The sequence below is a fragment of the Crinia signifera genome, chromosome 2 (assembly GCF_055691185.1).
Source record: "Crinia signifera chromosome 2, ASM5569118v1, whole genome shotgun sequence".
Taxonomy (NCBI): domain Eukaryota; kingdom Metazoa; phylum Chordata; class Amphibia; order Anura; family Myobatrachidae; genus Crinia; species Crinia signifera.
In genome coordinates, this window is record NC_139218.1 from 310197327 (window position 1) to 310215028 (window position 17702).

The 17702-nt window shown below is 40.4% G+C and overlaps 1 protein-coding gene across 1 annotated transcript in view; it reads right to left on the reverse strand.

The window, feature by feature from the left end:
• VWA8 (von Willebrand factor A domain containing 8) overlaps window positions 1–17702 on the reverse strand; it is a 180487-nt gene that overhangs the window by 118434 nt on the left and 44351 nt on the right. Inside the window, exons 5-7 of the mRNA XM_083168923.1 lie at window positions 16901–17011; window positions 7528–7695; window positions 1069–1233 (exon numbers count right to left, since the gene is read on the reverse strand). Of these exons, the coding sequence (XP_083025049.1) occupies window positions 1069–1233; window positions 7528–7695; window positions 16901–17011 (444 nt within the window). The remainder of the gene's footprint in view (window positions 1–1068; window positions 1234–7527; window positions 7696–16900; window positions 17012–17702) is intronic.

Consider the following 17702-nt stretch of genomic DNA (forward strand, 5'->3'; position numbering starts at 1 on the left):
GTCACCACCGGCATAGCCAAGTGTGTATGCACTTGCCAATGGTGGCCCTCCACCGGGTCACATGATCGCCGATTTAGGTGGTCAAGGAAATTGGCCAGTGTGAAAGTGGTTTTAGACCCGGCATTCCCAACCATGGTCCTCAAGGCACACCAACCGTGCAGGTTTTAGTGATATCCAGGCTTCAGCACCAATTGTTTAATCAAAATAACTCAAGTACTAAGTAACAGTTACCTGTGCTCAAGCCTGAATATCACTAAAACCTGCATTAGTGGGGTGCTTTGAGGACCAAGGTTGGGAATGTCTGCTTTAGACTATTGTCGAATCTATAATCACAAGAACGGCACCTAACACTTGGTTTCTATGGATGGAACCTCGATCCTGGCACTTGGGATGCTGGCAGTCACAAGATTGACAGCAGCATTCCGATGGTTAGGATTCTGACACCTTTTAGGTAAGCATGCTTATCCCCACCCCGCCGCCCTAACCCTCTTTACATACACAGCCTAACCCCAACCCTCTCTCCGCAGCCTAATCCTATCACTCATCCTTACTGCCCAACCTTACCTTAGTTCTACCCTCTTAGTGCCTAACCATCCTCTCTCAGGGGGGGTATTCAATGTGTCGATATTTCCCGGAAATACCAGCACTCACCTATTCAATGCTGCCGTTAATGACAGCATTGTCAGATCACGCGTGTTTTTCGACAATCCACAGCCATTTGAGGCAATCAACAGACTTTCCGACACACAAGAGTCAGACCATTAAATTCCGACTGTCGAGTTACTGTCGGATCAGATGAAAACGGCCAGGGATTCCTACTGTCGGGACGTTCTGACAGTCAGAATCCCGGATTGAACACCCCCCTTAGTGTCTTACCCTAAATTGTGTTACTTTTGTGACTTTCCTAATTTGTTTCAATTGTAAAAAAAAAGTTAGAAAACGATGTTTGCTGAAACACTCAAGTACTTTTTTAAATTAATTCACAAAACTCAACAAACCTTATTAGCATGTATGCAGAACATACAAAAATGCATGAACAGAAGAGACATATATATCCTCCTTTGTTACCTTAAATGGCAGGTAATAAATATCTCTGGCTTGAAATCTGGAGCGCAGTGGGGGATCAAGAGGATTGCCAGAATACTTTGGAACTGGCAGCCCCAAGGCAATTACTCGAAAATCTTTACTAACACGAACAATTTTCCATGCATCCATCTCATCTTTACTGTGTTCCTGGGAAGAAAAATAGCAGAATGTGAACACTGCAGTTTTTCAAGGAAGTGGTGGGTGGGTTATCGTTCAAGACAAAAGGTGCATTAAGCTTGTGTGGGTAGAGAACGCAATTATAAAAGTTACATTCTGTAAAGATCCTTTGGCATCAAAATGGACTTACAATCCTAAATAAATGTGAATATCTATATAAACATGAACTGTCATATTATGGACAAAGCTTACACAAAGACACACTTTATGCTGCAAAGTTGTACAATACATGAAGCAACAGTTTGTGTTGTAATATGTGGTCTGTAGAAAGTACATTGCATTTAGATTAAGAAAGATATCAGAGTAATTGCTCTTGTATAGGTTTTTGTTCTACGGATACCAAGTTTGTTGGAAAAAGAAAAAAAAGGTTTAAAATGCTCGCGCCTCTATCAATTTCTTTTACCACAGTTGAAAATTATCTTTGGAATAACTGAGAGGGACGCGCTTGCCACAATTTGTTTATGAAACGTTATATGAGAGAAAATCAATGTATGCACTTTTTCCCAGTCACAGCCTGTAACCATAGAAACCAGCTATATCTATTAGATTATGCCTGCAACAAGAACAATTAATGTTAAAGTAATTATTATTTTAATATTATATAATATGAATGTAATCCAGAGGGATTTTTTAAATTTGCAACATTGATCTAATAAAAAAAAAAAAAAGCAAATAAAGAGACAGTATTTGCTGAAGGCTGAATAATGACAGACTGAAAACTGAGGTTTCCAAAAATAAACAGCTAGCTTCTATTACTGATTTATAACGTTCTACTGCAATAAACTACTTTTTTTTTAAAAATATAAATATAGATGGTATAAGCATGGCAAACGGGGCAGCAATGTGTGGTCACTAAACCACACATTTAGTTAATATATATTGAGGCATTTAGGTAGATGATAAAAAAAAATTTGTTTTTATTTACAGCAGAGATTATTCACCCAGCAGTGCTGCCCCGACATAAAAAAATGTATACAGGTAATTTTTCTTATTTACTTGGTGTATGGTAGTGGTTATTTATGCAAGATGTCATATTTCTATTGTTTACACTTTACAGAGTTATCCGCATGTAAGGTGGCCATACATCAGCAACCAATTGCCACAATTCCCTGACACCTTGGTGCCAAAAATCATCGAATCAGGGATTTTCCCCATTTTCTCCAATGAATCGTTGATTATTGATGGACGCTGATAGGCATGTTTAATCCATACTTGCCTACTTTTAAAAACTAGTTTCAGGGAGATTATAGTTGGAAATAGAATTTTGTACAGGCCCCATTGAGGGGGTGTGTCATGCTCCACCAAAAGGGCGTGTCTATTTTCATATATGGAGAGATTGTGAAAAGAGATTGTGAATGTGTCACCTAGAAGTGTGGGTGTGTACTGCTACATCTGAGAGGAAACTTTTAAAACAACTTATATCCAAATGTAGATGAGCCACACAGCAGTTAGTAAGATATACTATACTTGGTAAAGTGCTGAGAAATGGTGCTGATGATTCACTGTAAATGTATCTATCTCTCCTTCCTTTTTTCTCCAAAATTGTAACAGTGTAATGTGGGTGAGGTGAAATGAGGGAGATTGCTAGACTAATGAGGGAGATTGCTGCTATTTCAGGGAGTCTCCTGCAGAATGCAGGAGGGTAGGCAACTATGGTTTAATCAGTGCATCAGATCAGATCAAAAATAGAGAAAATACAACTCAGATATTTGCCTTAAATTGTGTGAAGATTTGTTATGCCCTGCCCTCCTGAATAAAAAGGGTTAAGTATGTGGTTTGTGTACTCCACTTACACCCTGTATATTTATTTTTACAGTGTATGCGCATAGATGCAGGTCCTGCTTATATCTGATTGGAATGACCTGGTTGACAGTCCTGGGCCTGTGCACCTTCAATTGACCAGATTTATTACTAAGACCAGCAACTACGGTCAGTGCCTTAGCATATGCAAAAGGAAAGGCCCAGGTCAGGATGACCCAGGTTATGTCTAAAAAAAATTCATTGTCAGGGAACAGCAGAGCTTGGAGATTATATCATCTGGTAGAGCAGGCATGTCCACACTATGGCCCTCCAGCTGTTGTGAAAACAAGTACCATCATACCTTGCCACAGATTTACCATTAGGGAATACTAAAACTATGGAAAGGCATGCCTGTGGAAGAAGAATAGTGGAACTACTATAAGCCACAAAAATAGATTAATTGGGGAAATCAGAACATATTATAGTGAATGATAATGTAGTCAGTTCAACTAGGGCCACACACTAAGTCATCTATATCCACCTAATGGAATACGTAAAGAATGTGATGCAATTATACGGCATATAAAAGGGGAAACCGAAGCCCTGTGCTAAGCGATGCATGCTGTGCGATCTGTAAGGAATCAGTGTTCTCACCATGAAACCACTGGCTATCTGACAAGGGAAATTATTCTGGTTCACACGCAGCACTGCAAAATTCACAGCGCTGCATGTCTTTATTAGCCCGCTGTTCACACAGGCCGTCACCCACCTTCGCAGGGCGTATTCGCCTGCACGGCTGCAAATTAATGTTTTGCATCTCTGACCATCGAATTATGTGGTATGCACACTCAAATATGCACACTCAAATCTAAGGCTTGCATGTGTTCTGGAGGGGAACATGATGGGCAGCTGACATCTGGTGATGTCAGCTTAATGCCCCCGGCACACGCGTCAATCAGCCCACTAGCATAAAAATGCAGTGTTCATTCTAGCACCCGCCATCTTTAAAAAGCGATGCACTTCCCTGACTGGGGTGTCACTGTCTGCTGTAGTGCTTCTAGCACAGTGTGGTCTGTATATGATCACAGATATGCAAACCAGAGCTGTGCTAGAAACACCACAGAAGACATCAATACCCCAGGCAGGAAACCGGAATGGCATGGGTTATCAAAGGTGCTAGATTGAACACTAAGAATGTCCAGCATTTTCATTGGAACGCTAATGAAACACTGGGTGTTCCCATGGGCGGGAATATCCACCACCGCCCCACGCACCCGTCCGCACTGACAACATCTTATAAATTATACTATCGGTCGAATTATAATTACAGCTTCTACCCAATGGGCATAATAACAGTATTTAGAGACATTATATATAATTTTAGTCTTTATCAGTTATCACAATGTTACATTTTTTACTTTTCTTTTCTTTTAACTTCGCTGGTTAACAGCATATTTCAAAGCAACAAAATTAAATTTATATTTAAAGTATATGGAACTGGTAAGAATACAAACCAAACTATTAGATCACTGGTTCCAATGACTGCCCCCGCTTTATTACTTTATTTCTTGTGTGTTTTGACAAATAACATTGTCAATAATCACCCACTGTAAGCAAGGAATAACCCATGTTGGAGTCGTCACCCATGTGTGAATGGAAATAAGTGCAGTGCCTCAGTACTGAGCTCGGTTAAGCCTGGGTTTACATCTAAGAAAAATGTCACCAGTTTTATGAAAGCATACCTAAATAAAAAATGATAGAGTACAGTATATAATTTTTGCCTGAATAGTGATCTCCTTACCATGCATACTAGTCTATTCTCTTACATTATACAGCCAACTGTGGATCATTCTCTTTTATCTTCTCATTTAGTAAAGTGAATATACAATAAACTGATAACGCCGGATTATAATAAACCATTGCATATTTAAAAAATACAATATTTTTAATATTGCTTTACAGAACCAGGGGGAAAGCCACTTGGTGTAACAGCCAAATCAATCTTCTCATATTACAAACTAAGCTAATTTTCCTTTTACATTAGCAATGATAATTAAATTAATTTTGAAATGGGACCTCAAATGGATGATTTTAAATAAGACAAACAGTTTCCACAAGGTGATAAGCCATTCTTAATGCAATTAAATGTACATGTGTGTTAGAAAAGTAATTAATCCTATATAATAAAATTACGCCTAAGTTCCAGATGGCAATTGCTACATTAAATTAGCCCTTATTTTGTACAAATAGCTCTTGTTGCACTTCCTGGTTTATAACATGAACAATTATTTTTAACTATAAAAATAGTGTTTAAAGTAAATTTGGTACTTGTTTAGTTTCACGATGGCAGATATATTGCATGCGATTTGCATACAATTTGATGTGCGATTCGATTTAGTACCTGTTCATAACCCCACTATCCACTACGGCATCCAGTTGATGTTATATAGTGTGGCGAGCGCAGCGAGCCACCGAGCCCCGCAAGGGGACGCGGATTACTTAACATGTATTCCGCTGCGCTCGCCACGGAATACATGTAAAGTAATCCGTTACGCTCACCACGCTACGGGCTCGGTGGCTTGCTTCGTTCGCCACACTATATAAAATTTACTCCATGCCGTAGTGGATAGTGGGGTTATGAACAGGTACTAAATCGCATCGCACATTGAATCGTATGCAAATCGCATGCAATATATCTGCCACCGTGAAACTAAACTAGGAACGTAATTTTTCATGCTCAAAAGGTTAACACAATGCGCTATGCAAAGCCGTAGTCTCCCTGATGATGGTGCCGGGGGCAGGGGGAAAGCCGCTCAGTGTGTATGGACCTATACATTTGGGTGAGTTATTTTATTTCTGTGCAGAGTAAATACTGGCTGCAATTTAGATTTTAGGGGCAGATGTATTATAGCGGCACTCTTCGTGTCAATAATACTTCCTGCTTCGCCTAATTAGCGAAGCAGGAAGATGCATTAACATCTTGTCTGCCGAAGCGGGGGAGTGCTTCTCCCCCCTCCGGCGATGTCCCCTACTGGAGATAGCGCATCAGTTTACACTGATGCGGTGTCTCCTGTCCCTCGGCCGGCTCGACGTCGCATGTGCGGGATCTCGCTGCTCACGTGAGATCCCCAGCGCAGCCCAGAGCTAACAGCAGGGACAGCGCTGTCCCTGCTGTTTAGATAAAGCTTCGCCAGCCTGATGCTGGCGAAGCCAAAACCGGCATCGGTTGGAACGGTCAGCGATGCGGACCATTCATACATTCGGCTTGCTATCATTTAGATAGCAGTGCCGATAAGGACAGGGGAGCATAGCATCCCGGCTCCTTCATACATGGAGGAGAAGCGGTATCAGTGCACATAATGTGCACGGATACCCCTTCTCCCCCATAACGAACGTTCATACATCTGCCCCTCAGTTTGAACACACCCCACCCAAATGTATATCTCTCTGCACATGTTATATCAATCCCACGTATGAGTAAAAGTGAAGTGATACCTAGTTGACACCTAATCCTCTTCTCTCATTTTTAGTTACAGTCTTCATACAGCGGTTGACATGAGGGGGAGATCTGAGCTGATCTGTATAGTAGCTTGTGTGGGCGCTGAGGATTGGTGCATATAGGGGCATGGCTGAGAGAAGCTGTGAAGACAGGAATATTAAGGGGCATGTCTGATGGGGCCCTGTGTGGAATACTACCAGTTAGGGGCATTATGGTGTGGGATGTAACTATATGAGAATTTCAGTGTGGCACACTGTTAATTGGAGGAATACGGTGTGGTATATTATCAACAAAGCACTGCTGTGTTGTATATTACAGTATGAATTGGGGGCACTGCAGTGTTGAAGATTATGAATTGGAGACACAATTGTGTGGCATATTATTAATTAGGAACACTTCTGTGTCGCATCTTATGAATTGGGGACACTGCTGAGTTGCATATTATGAATTGGGGCCACTTTTGTGTAGCATATTATGAGTTGAGGACACTGATGAGTTACATATTATGAATTGGGGACATTGCTGTGTCGCATATTATGAATTGGGAACACTACTTAGTTGCATATTATGAATTGGGAACATTGCTATGTCGCATATTATGAATTGGGGACACTGCTGAGTTGCAAATTATAAATTGGGGCCACTTCTGTGTGGCATATTATGAATTGGGGCCACTTTTGTGTAGCATGTTATGAATTGAGGACACTCATGAGTTGCATATTATGAATTGGGGACATTGCTGTGTCACATATTATGAATTAGGAACACTACTTAGTTGCATATTATAAATTGGGGATACAACTGTGTTGCATATTATGAATTCGGGAAACTGTTGTGTGGCATATTATGAATTGGGGATACAATGGTGTTGCATATTATGAATTGAGAACACTACTGCACTGCATATTATGAATTGGGGACACTACTGTGTCACATATTATGAATTCGGGACACTGATTTTTATGGTTGATTGACTTCTTTCCTTGTTAGTTTATGTAAAGAATTTTTATAAACTAGGTATTTACCTGAAGCAGTTTATCATAGCGCTCTGCAGAAATAAGGAACCGTCCATCCTCCAGTTGCATTTCCCTGTTCTCCAACAAATTATTCAAAACTGGTAAAACATTCCTCTCTGCCTTTTCCAATCCTTCTAACACCAGAATCCGTCCTTCTGTGGCAGCACGGACAGCACACTTAAAATAAACAGACATTAATGAGACATTAGAAGCAGCTTAGCATATATCCATATTGTTAACGTGGGAAAATTCAAATCAACCTTGTCAATCAATCGAAAGTGTATAGTTTAACAATAAGTCAAGCAGCTCAGACACCCCTTATTTATATTCTGCTTTATTACAACCAAGATATTGACATTTATTTATCAAACATAAATCGTTGCTTTAGTATCCCTGTAATATAATGTCTGTATCACGGTAAAAAAAACATATAAACTCTAGTTATACACCCATCATTTTGGATGCTGTTCGGAAACTAGAGCAGCTGAAGGACACAAACTACATTACCCTTTAAATTCTTATACCACCCTATAAGAAGTGTGCAGAGTGATAAGACACAAACAACCGTCTATTATGACTGATTTATAATTGGTGATAAAAACAGCACGAAAATTTTCAGGTTTACAGACCACATATACTTTCTAAATAAGTCCTAGTGAATTTGGGGCAAAAAAAAGGAAAATCACATTACGGACTTCTACTAAGAATATAGGTCCTATTAAATTAAATTACATTTCGTCCCGTGGTTAGTTTTGTACAGTATCTGGAAACACGCTATTTGCTGCATGCACTTTTTAAACACTAAAATATAAAAATGGAGCCAGCTAGGTGGGATGCAAACCTAAATATATAATTCTGGATTCACTGCCAAGTTACAGTACAATATCATTACATAGTAGTCTATAGTTTATTTTTTTGACCCTCTGCTCTTTTACATTAAGTTGTGCCCCAGAACATCACTGTTATACCACTGACTATTTATGTATGTATGTATGTTACATATGTCAAACTACAGAATGATTTTATTGACCTCTGTGTACCAATCAGCATTAAGAAATGATAGAATAAACTTTAGCGATTACAAGCAACGAAAACATATATATATACTTTCCAAATTAGTGCTGTAAATCACATGCCAATAAAAAAAAAAAAAAAATTTGAAATCAAACAGGCAATCGAGACAATGGAAAACTAAAAGGTCAATTGTCATTTAATGACATACAGCGAGATTACTTTCCAGTGAGTCACAGTGGACACATGAAGCTACACAGAATGTGATTTGCATCTAGCTAATTAGAAAATATTTACTCAGCCATATCCCAATACACCTACTTCCCATCTGCACTCTCATAACATGTTAAAATGGAAAAAAAATGCTTTCTATAAAGGTTGATCAGAAAAAAAACACAGACGAGCAGAACAAACTAAAGTTTAATTCACCCAAATGTTGGTCACAGATTTATTTACTGTCTAGTTACCAGTCTGTCAAAATGACAGGGCAGCTGGGACCCAGTGTGTGCACGTGGCCGAACAGAGCTCCGTCGGATGCCATCTAGTGGTCGCTCTCACATCACAGAGGTGAGTAGCAGCTTTAGGCTTCTATTATATAGGATACAAGCACTCTGTGCAATTTCTTGAAATTAAATATTTTTGATCACAAATTATTACACGGGGTACACGGGGAATTCAATCCAGGATTACGACTGTCGGAACGTCACAACAGTCGGAATCCCGGGCCGTTTTGGTCTGATCCGATAGTTGGAATTCAATGTTTTGACTGTCAAGTGTCAAAAAGTCTGGAACGGCGAAAAAGGCTGCAGTTTGTCAGAAAACGGCCGGGAATACGACAATCCACAGCTGTTTCCAAATAAACAGACCTTTAATGCTGTTTTTAACGGCAGCATTGAATAGGTGAGTGCCGATATTTTCCCTGTCAAGAAATATCGGCACAGATTGAATACCCCCTATAATGTATAAAGAATAGTTATCATTTGAATTGGGAACTGTGAGAAAATGTATTGCCGTGGTCAGAACTAAATTGTTATATGAATAATGTGGCTAAAAATGGAACTCCATAAATGTGCATGCAATTTATCACATGCAATTCCTGGGGATCTGCAGGCTGGGGAGCAGCGGACGCCAGCGAGGGGACCGGGGGATGACAGCAGAGAGCCGGGCTGAGGGAGCAAGGGGGGTGGTGCAGGGAACCACGGAGCCGGGCAGGGGAAGATGCCTGTGCCAGCGGTTGGATAACTTAAAAAAAAAAAAAAAACATACAAATGAATGGTCAGCCAATGATTGGCTGAGAGAAATCTCAGATGTGCGGCTGAGTCTCAGATCTGACAAAAAAATCTTATGCTGCCCATACACTAGAGCGATATTGCACACAAATCTTTCTATTTCGACCGCATCTATGCAATAAATCAAAGAATTGAATGCACATCGAATGGGTCCACCGACACGATGCGCAGTCCCGCCGGTCGCATATCACGTCAAAAGATATTAGGTACTGCACATAATATTTATTGCATTGCATGAGCAATCGCACGTGTTTTTTAACTGCATGCAATTGCTCAAATGTAATCGTCAGAAAGAGTGAGCGCTTGCAGCAGAGGAAGCTGGAGGGAGTGCTGACGGTAGGCGGCGGTGGAGCATGGCAATGTGAAGGAGCGCTAGCGGCCGTCGTGAGTCAGCGGAGGCGGCAAAATATGAAACAAAAGTTTAAAACACTAGGCAGCCCTCTGATTGGCTGAGAGGGAGCTCTGTCAGCCTATCAGAGGGCCGCCCAGTGTTTCTAAACTTTTCAAATTCTGCCGTCTGCTAGCGCTCCTTCAAAGCGCTCCGCACCACCACCACCGACCGACAGCCATCTTTCAGTCACCAATGTGCCACCGTAAATGGAATGCGACATCGGATGCTGGAAGAAGAAACTTTTGGCACCATAAGATGCACTCAGAAGCGATGGGACATTGTGATGTTGCATTGCATCTGATCGCATAAGTGTATGGGCACCATTAGGTGCTGCACCAAAGATCCATCTGATCTGAAGCTGTCAGGGGTTTATCATATGTCTGACCAGATGTATCTGACATGAGTACAGTGAAAAATTATCCTAGGATCAGATCAGATAACTGGGAGAGTTCAAGTGAAATCTGAAGAGATTTGTAGCTTCAGATATGTCTGCGTAGTGGCTGGGCGGCTTAAGTTTTATCAATTGCGGTACTGCTCTGATTATTAATGGTCCATGTAAGAAATAATTAAATTTTTCATGAAATTAGCCTTGCTAAGTAAGACTTGCAGGGACTATGGTAGAGATATCTGCTGTCCTGCGAACTACTTCTCTGGAATATTGAAAGAGTCACACTTGTGAGTGCCTCCTACAGGATATCTGACACTCTGCATGCTTATAGGGAGGGGGCTGAAGAAGCGGGAGATGGATTGGAACTACAGTATAATTCAATAGATCGCTTAGAAAATGCCCCTACATTGCTCCGTGTGTAGGGGCCATAGTGATAGCAATGCGCTGCCCCGTGTGTCGCTATTGCCCGGCGACAAATATCAAGCATGCTGGATAAATCTATTTTATCCCCGGGCAGGGCCAGTGTTCTCAACGAAATATCGGAAAATATGTGGATCGGCAAATTATTCACTGATCCACGTGTTTTAGTAGAAACCTGCATCTGCAAAAAGGTGTTAAAGGGGTGTTAAAGGGCTCGCTAAGCAGATTCTTCACTGCTTAGCTAGCCTTCCTGCTTAGCTAGCCTTCCTGAAAGTAGATCTTGCCTGTGATTACAGCCAGCTCCTAGTAAAGCTTAGCTCTGTGAGTCTGTATGTCAGTATACAGCACTGCAAGGGCCTGTTGTTCAGACCTGAAGACAAAGCAGTTGCTGGGGGACACAAAAGTCGCTGCTGTCAGAAGATATGTAGTAGCCAGGAGATGGACATCCTCTGGAGGCGAGAAAGAACACAGTCCCGCTGTAGCTTGTAAATGTGGAAATGGATAGCAGTGACAAGTTTAAGTCCCAATCTTGAAGCATTTATTTGTTTAAGCAGCAAGCACAGTTTTGTATAGTAGTTAAGGTAATTGGTTAATTTTAAAGCTGTCATTGCACCTGAATACATGGGATGGTTGGTGGTGGTGAAACCAGCAGACAGAAGATAAATGGCGGCATGGCTATGGTCTGAATTCCAACACGAGTCCAAGTCCTTAATCCATAACCCTCCCCCCACTCCATAGTCTATCCCTCCCGGTTAGTGCACAAATCTTACTCTACCACCCCACAACCTAACCTACTCCCATTCCCAGTGCCTAAACCGAACTCAAGTTCCCCCCCGCAGCCTAACAGTCCCCAGCATACTTATGATCAGAATACTGACGGTCGGATACAGGCTTCTGTATTTCTAGTGATGTGGGATTCCGGCACCGGTGTTGCGGCCTCCAGTTGGGATTCCAGAATCAGGATTTCAAGTGCAGCTATGTTGACTTCTGGGATGCTAAACACACCCCCTCTACCCAACCAGGAAATGGAGCATGAATCCGAATTAAAAAGTTAATTAATGGGGGAATCTACCCAAACATAGGATATCTTAGCACTTACTAAGTTGGATCCCAAAATAATTTTATTTTTAGGGTTGCCAATTTAAAAAAAAATGTATCTGAGAAATGTTGGTGTTTGTAGGAAATACTTTGCACTAGAGTCTCAGGCTTGTTGGGATTGATTTGGGAATCTGAATGACAGTTGTACATTTAGATTTCTTTACAAAGAGAGTGTAGGAATGTGTGCAATAGCAACAGTGATAGTTGGCATTAGTAAAAAGAGAATCTGCTTTTCATGCAGCATTCTAAAGCAAAGAATGCATTCAAACCCTGACTTGCACAGTGATCAAGCATTGGATGAGTTAATGTTGTTGTATTTTAAATATTTTTGTCATTCACTTGTACATAAATTAAAATCCTGTTTTTAAGGGTTCATTATAATGAGCTGTCTCCAGTTCCATTTTTGTAATTAGCTTCTTGGCCCCTTGAGCAGATAAAGGGTACATTATGAAGCAATTTATTTTTAAATAGATTCTTCTGAAGCTTTCATGCTGTCCAACTCCAGACACAATACGAACTGAACTGTATTGAAAAAGGATATTATAATTGAAAATATGCGTCCAATCTAATACTCATTACAGCTGTTTCATTACAAATTATTCTGTGCCTTAAAGACTTAAATTTTACCTTCACATTTTTCCAACAGTCATGGTGGGAAGGGGGATGGTAAAATAAACCTCAATAATCCATCAAATAATCCTTTATTAACAGTAACAAAGCCTTTCAATTGGTATTAAAAGTAAAACTAAAATGCACTCTAGGCACTCAGAAAGGGATGACTAACGATTCTTATATTAGTATTTCCTTACACTGAATGTGCATGCTTTGGAAATACACCTTATATACTTTGGGATAAAGCTGGGTATGCACTTTACAACATACTTTTTCATTAAAACCCAAATTGGAAAATATATATCCTACAAATCGTATGGTGTGTACTGTATACCCATTCCATCATTCCCGGCCTATGTTCATTGAATTGTCCAGAATGGATGCAGTGTACGTTCAACTGGACAATTCCACATCTGACGCAGTGCAGTTACATGCACCATGTAATGCGCAAATCCCCCACCATCGGAACGCGGCTGAATTCGGCCACTTACGATCAAACTTGAATTAGGCCCTATGTTCTGGAGCAGTAAGTCTTTTACAAAAGTAAGCACACGGATGTAGAATCTGCTTAGTCTTTGCGCTGAAAGAGCACAGCGTGTACACATGTTTCTAAGCCTTTCTATTCCAGGAGAAATGAGCAGTGGTGGATTTTTCCTAGGGGCTGCAAGACTACAAGCACCCAGTAAAATCCACCAACACAAAGTCCTAAAGGTGCATACACACAGTGAAATTTTGGCTGTGTACATTTTTGATGCGATTTCCCTTGAATTCTCTAGAGCCCAGAACCATACGATATTGACTATATTTACTTGAAATTTTGCCTATGGCTGATTTTGACAATACTAGACAATACTAGAACAATAGACTCAACGCCAACCCTAGGCATAGGCAAAGCAAGCAATTGGCTTAGGTATTTGGGATACCTATGGGCATCCACCATATGCCTAGGGCCGGCTCAGCCTGACAAAGGAAAGCAGTGTAACCAGAAGTCGGGCACACTGGCAGCGAGGGGCCGGGCTGGATTATGGGGGTGGTAACCCCGGGTCCGCTGATCTGAGAGGGTCTGTTCCCCGTCACAGGCCGGGTCTTCACAACCGATGTGCAGTGCTGAAGCTGTGCCGGCAGACAATGACAGCCATCGTGCATTGCTGTGTTCATTCCATGTGACATGATGTGAATTATAGCTCATTATGTATGGCATAATGTGAATATTTTGGATTATGCAGTATGGCATAATGTGTAAGGGGCATAAGTACTAGTATAAGGAATCCTACTATTGTGGTGCGTTATGTGCATAAATGGTATATGGTGTGATACACTACACTCCTCCTTTTGAGTGACAACACTCCCTTTTTCCAGAGCACATATACCTAACAACAGCCTTCACTTTTTCATACTGTACCCCCACATCCAAATATACACTTCAACCACTGCTGCTGCTTTAAATAAAGATGTTTTTTTTTTAAATTAGCTGGTATGGGTCAGTGTTTTATTTATCCATTTCCATTTCTGTAGGTGATACCACATGAATTAATATCATTAACCTCGAAAACATTTCTCCACATTTGAAGAAAATCTGTGAACTTGTGAAATATGTGCTATTACTTGTTTCGGTACTTGTGTAATATCTGGGTGCCCGATTATTTGATTGTATGCCTTAACTTAAGGCATACAATCAGATGCGATGCGATGTGATTTTCGGCAAAATCGCATCACGACCAAATCGCATGTGATGCGATCAATGCGATTTTCCATAGGATTCAATGTTAAAATGGTCCTCTTCATTTCCCCACTATTCAAGTGGGCATAGAGTTGATTTTATATAGCGTGGCGAGCGCAGCGAGCCCCACGAGGGGACGCTGATTACTTAAAATGTATTCCGCATCCCCTCACCACTCTTCGGGCTCGGTGGCTCGCTGCACTCGCCACGCTATATAAAATCAACTCTATGCCCACTTGGCTAGTGGGGAAATGAACAGGACCATTTTAACATTGAATCCTATGGAAAATTGCGTTGATCGCATCGCATGCGATTTGGTTGCATGCAATGAGATTTGGTTGCATGCAATGAGATGCAATTTTTCCGAATCGATCATAAAATCGGGCGCCCAGTTATTACACAAGTACCCTTGTTTTATATTAATTCTATGTTGATCCAAATCTTGTAATTGCATGAAAATATTGTCTTTTTGAATTATAACAAACTTAACCAAATTGTTTCTGAACACAAAATGTTGATGTTAGCTGCTAGAGTGAAAAGCAGTTTTCCATCAGATTCTAACCATGTTTTAGGCACCTCCAAGGCCTAGCTTAGATAAGTTCTTTACCAATCATAAAAATCCAGAGATGACTGATAGCTGTGTTTAATTGTAACTACACTCAGGCTTCTATAATATATGCATGTTTTTAATCCTACTGTACATCTTTTTTTCAACCACAAAAAAATAGGAGCTCTGGTTGGTAGTATATATAATCCCTGTGTCAAAATGTCATCTATATATATTCAGTATTCAATTGCCACCTATTCAATGCTGACGTTTTCAACAGCAATGAATGCAGATTATGACAAAACAGATCCAACTTTAAAAAAGTCAGACCTGCTTTGCCAGCCATTTTTCAACAATACGCAGCCAGAACATTGAATTCCAGGTGTGTCGAGATACAGTTGATACAGAGCGAAAATAACCCAGGATTCTGAGCTGAAAACCCACCATTGTCTGGATTTCAGGCTCAGCACTTGAATACATATGCCAGTATCTATTTATATTCCAGGAATAATATAAAGTAGAGCAAGACACATCTACAAATTCGTGATAGAATTTTGACGAAGATGTTTATTTTAGCGCTATTTCTGCATGAACAGAACCAACTAAATTTTGGTTGGTTAACAAGTTAGTTACAGTAAATTCTTGGGTTTGCCGCTTTATTTTAGGGTTCTTTCAATCTGGCAATAATACTATTAAATCATGTAATATATGCAAAATCAAAAGTAATATTTTCTAAATAGCCCTGGTCAGTCTAAATTAGTAGTTGATCGGCTACATACGTTATGATCTTTTATTCAATATAAACTAAAGGGCTAAATCGTACATGAACTAATATATTATAAAAAAAAATCAATATAAAAAAATGTGTTTATTAGTTAATATGCAATTTAAACCCTAAAGCAACAAATGTAACATATATCCAAATATTATGGGCAAGGACATAAATTAAGTCAGATACAATCTCTTACCAGGTATGCAGTGAGAGAGAGAGAGAGAGAGAGAGAGAGAGAGAGAGAGAGAGAGAGATACTGACAGGCACAGAGCTGGGAGATAAAAGTCTGTGAAAAGACTAATCACTTGATCACTGTTGTGTTGGGCATACACTGTCAGATGAAAGAACTGTCAGATTGACAGTCATTTTATCTGACAGCCTGCACCCAGCAGGTATGTCCCACAATATGTGGCTTCCGTGAATGAACAGGGAAAACAAGCTGGCAGCAGCATGCACTGTCCAATGTGGCTGACTTGCAGCTGATCAGATCTGTCAGACATTCTGGATGATTCAGGATGTCCAATAACACTACTCAATCAACTTCTAATTAATTCTCTGCATTTGGCATGTAAATATGGGTTTTTGACAATTTTAGGGATGCTGCATTCAATGGGAAAATCAGACTCTCTCATGTCACATTAACGACCTGCTTTGGGGACAGTGGCAGTTAGGGAGTTTCACCAGGGTGGTACATCTGTCAAACTATAATGCAGAGGTCCCAAAGCAAGCTCAGGGAGTTTAATATTCTTTTGGTATTCATTTATAAATAAACAAATAAAAGAACAAAAACGCTTCAAAACTGCAGAAACTATACTTCAGAAACTCCTAATTCAAATGAGCCATCATTTCATTGATAGGATAAAATGTCACTGTGCGTATGATCAGTTCTTAGTTGCTTGTGACTGTTATCTCTTTTTTTCTTTGTACATGACACAAGAGTTATTCATGCTGTTTTACAAATACTTTTTACAACTGGTATAACCCACTAAACCCATTGTATCTCAATATACAATAAACACTCAATGTTGCCCTTCTATGTCAGTATATTAAGCTAATACAAATACACCTGATACAAGTCACACCTCTACCACGTTCCATCAACTCTACTGTAAAGAAATAAGTGTGAACACTTGCCTGATCAATGTAAAATACTGTTCCAGCCCGTATCTCCCTCCTCTGTTTGAGGTCAGATTCCGTAGTGTCTCTTGACAGAGCAATATATTCTACCTCTCGCTTTGTTAGTTCCTGTAAATACCAGAAATACATTGCCAATAAAATGGAATTTAACATTTACTTCCATGTTCAGAAATGTAAAAACTAGTTGTGTATTTTAAAATTGCACCCAGTAGCAAGAACTATAAAGCCGGCCGCTCACCCTATTCAATTTGGGGGAATCCTCGCTGTCAGTGGACGGTGAGGATTCCCCAAATGGCAAGGTTCACGGCTAATGCAGGTAGCCCACTGCATTTAGCTGCGAGCCTTGCTGTCTTGGCGGCTTCACACACCGTTTCCACATCGCTGTAAAAACTCAGTGAGATGGAAACGGCGTGTGCAGGGGGGTCAGTTAAATACTGACCGTGTGAGCTGTGACAACGAGCAGGCAGCACTGCTCGCTGTCATAGCTCGCAAAAAGGCATTGAATACTGCACCTCGTATTGTCAATCACATAACACTAAAGATCATGGGGATACACTCCATCTAAAATGTGCTTCTGCTAAAAGTTCATACGTTTTTACGTGTTATCCCAGGTGAAAATATGAACAGAACGGGTGTGGATCATAGGGTCAACAGAAATTAGATCGACACAGTCTTGGTCGACCCTAAAAGGTAGACAAGAACAAGGTCGAAACCACATGGAAATCGTTAACACGTGAAAACGTCGACATGAGTCTTTACAGTTTTTTTGTGTCAATTTTTAGATTTAACCATGTGGAAC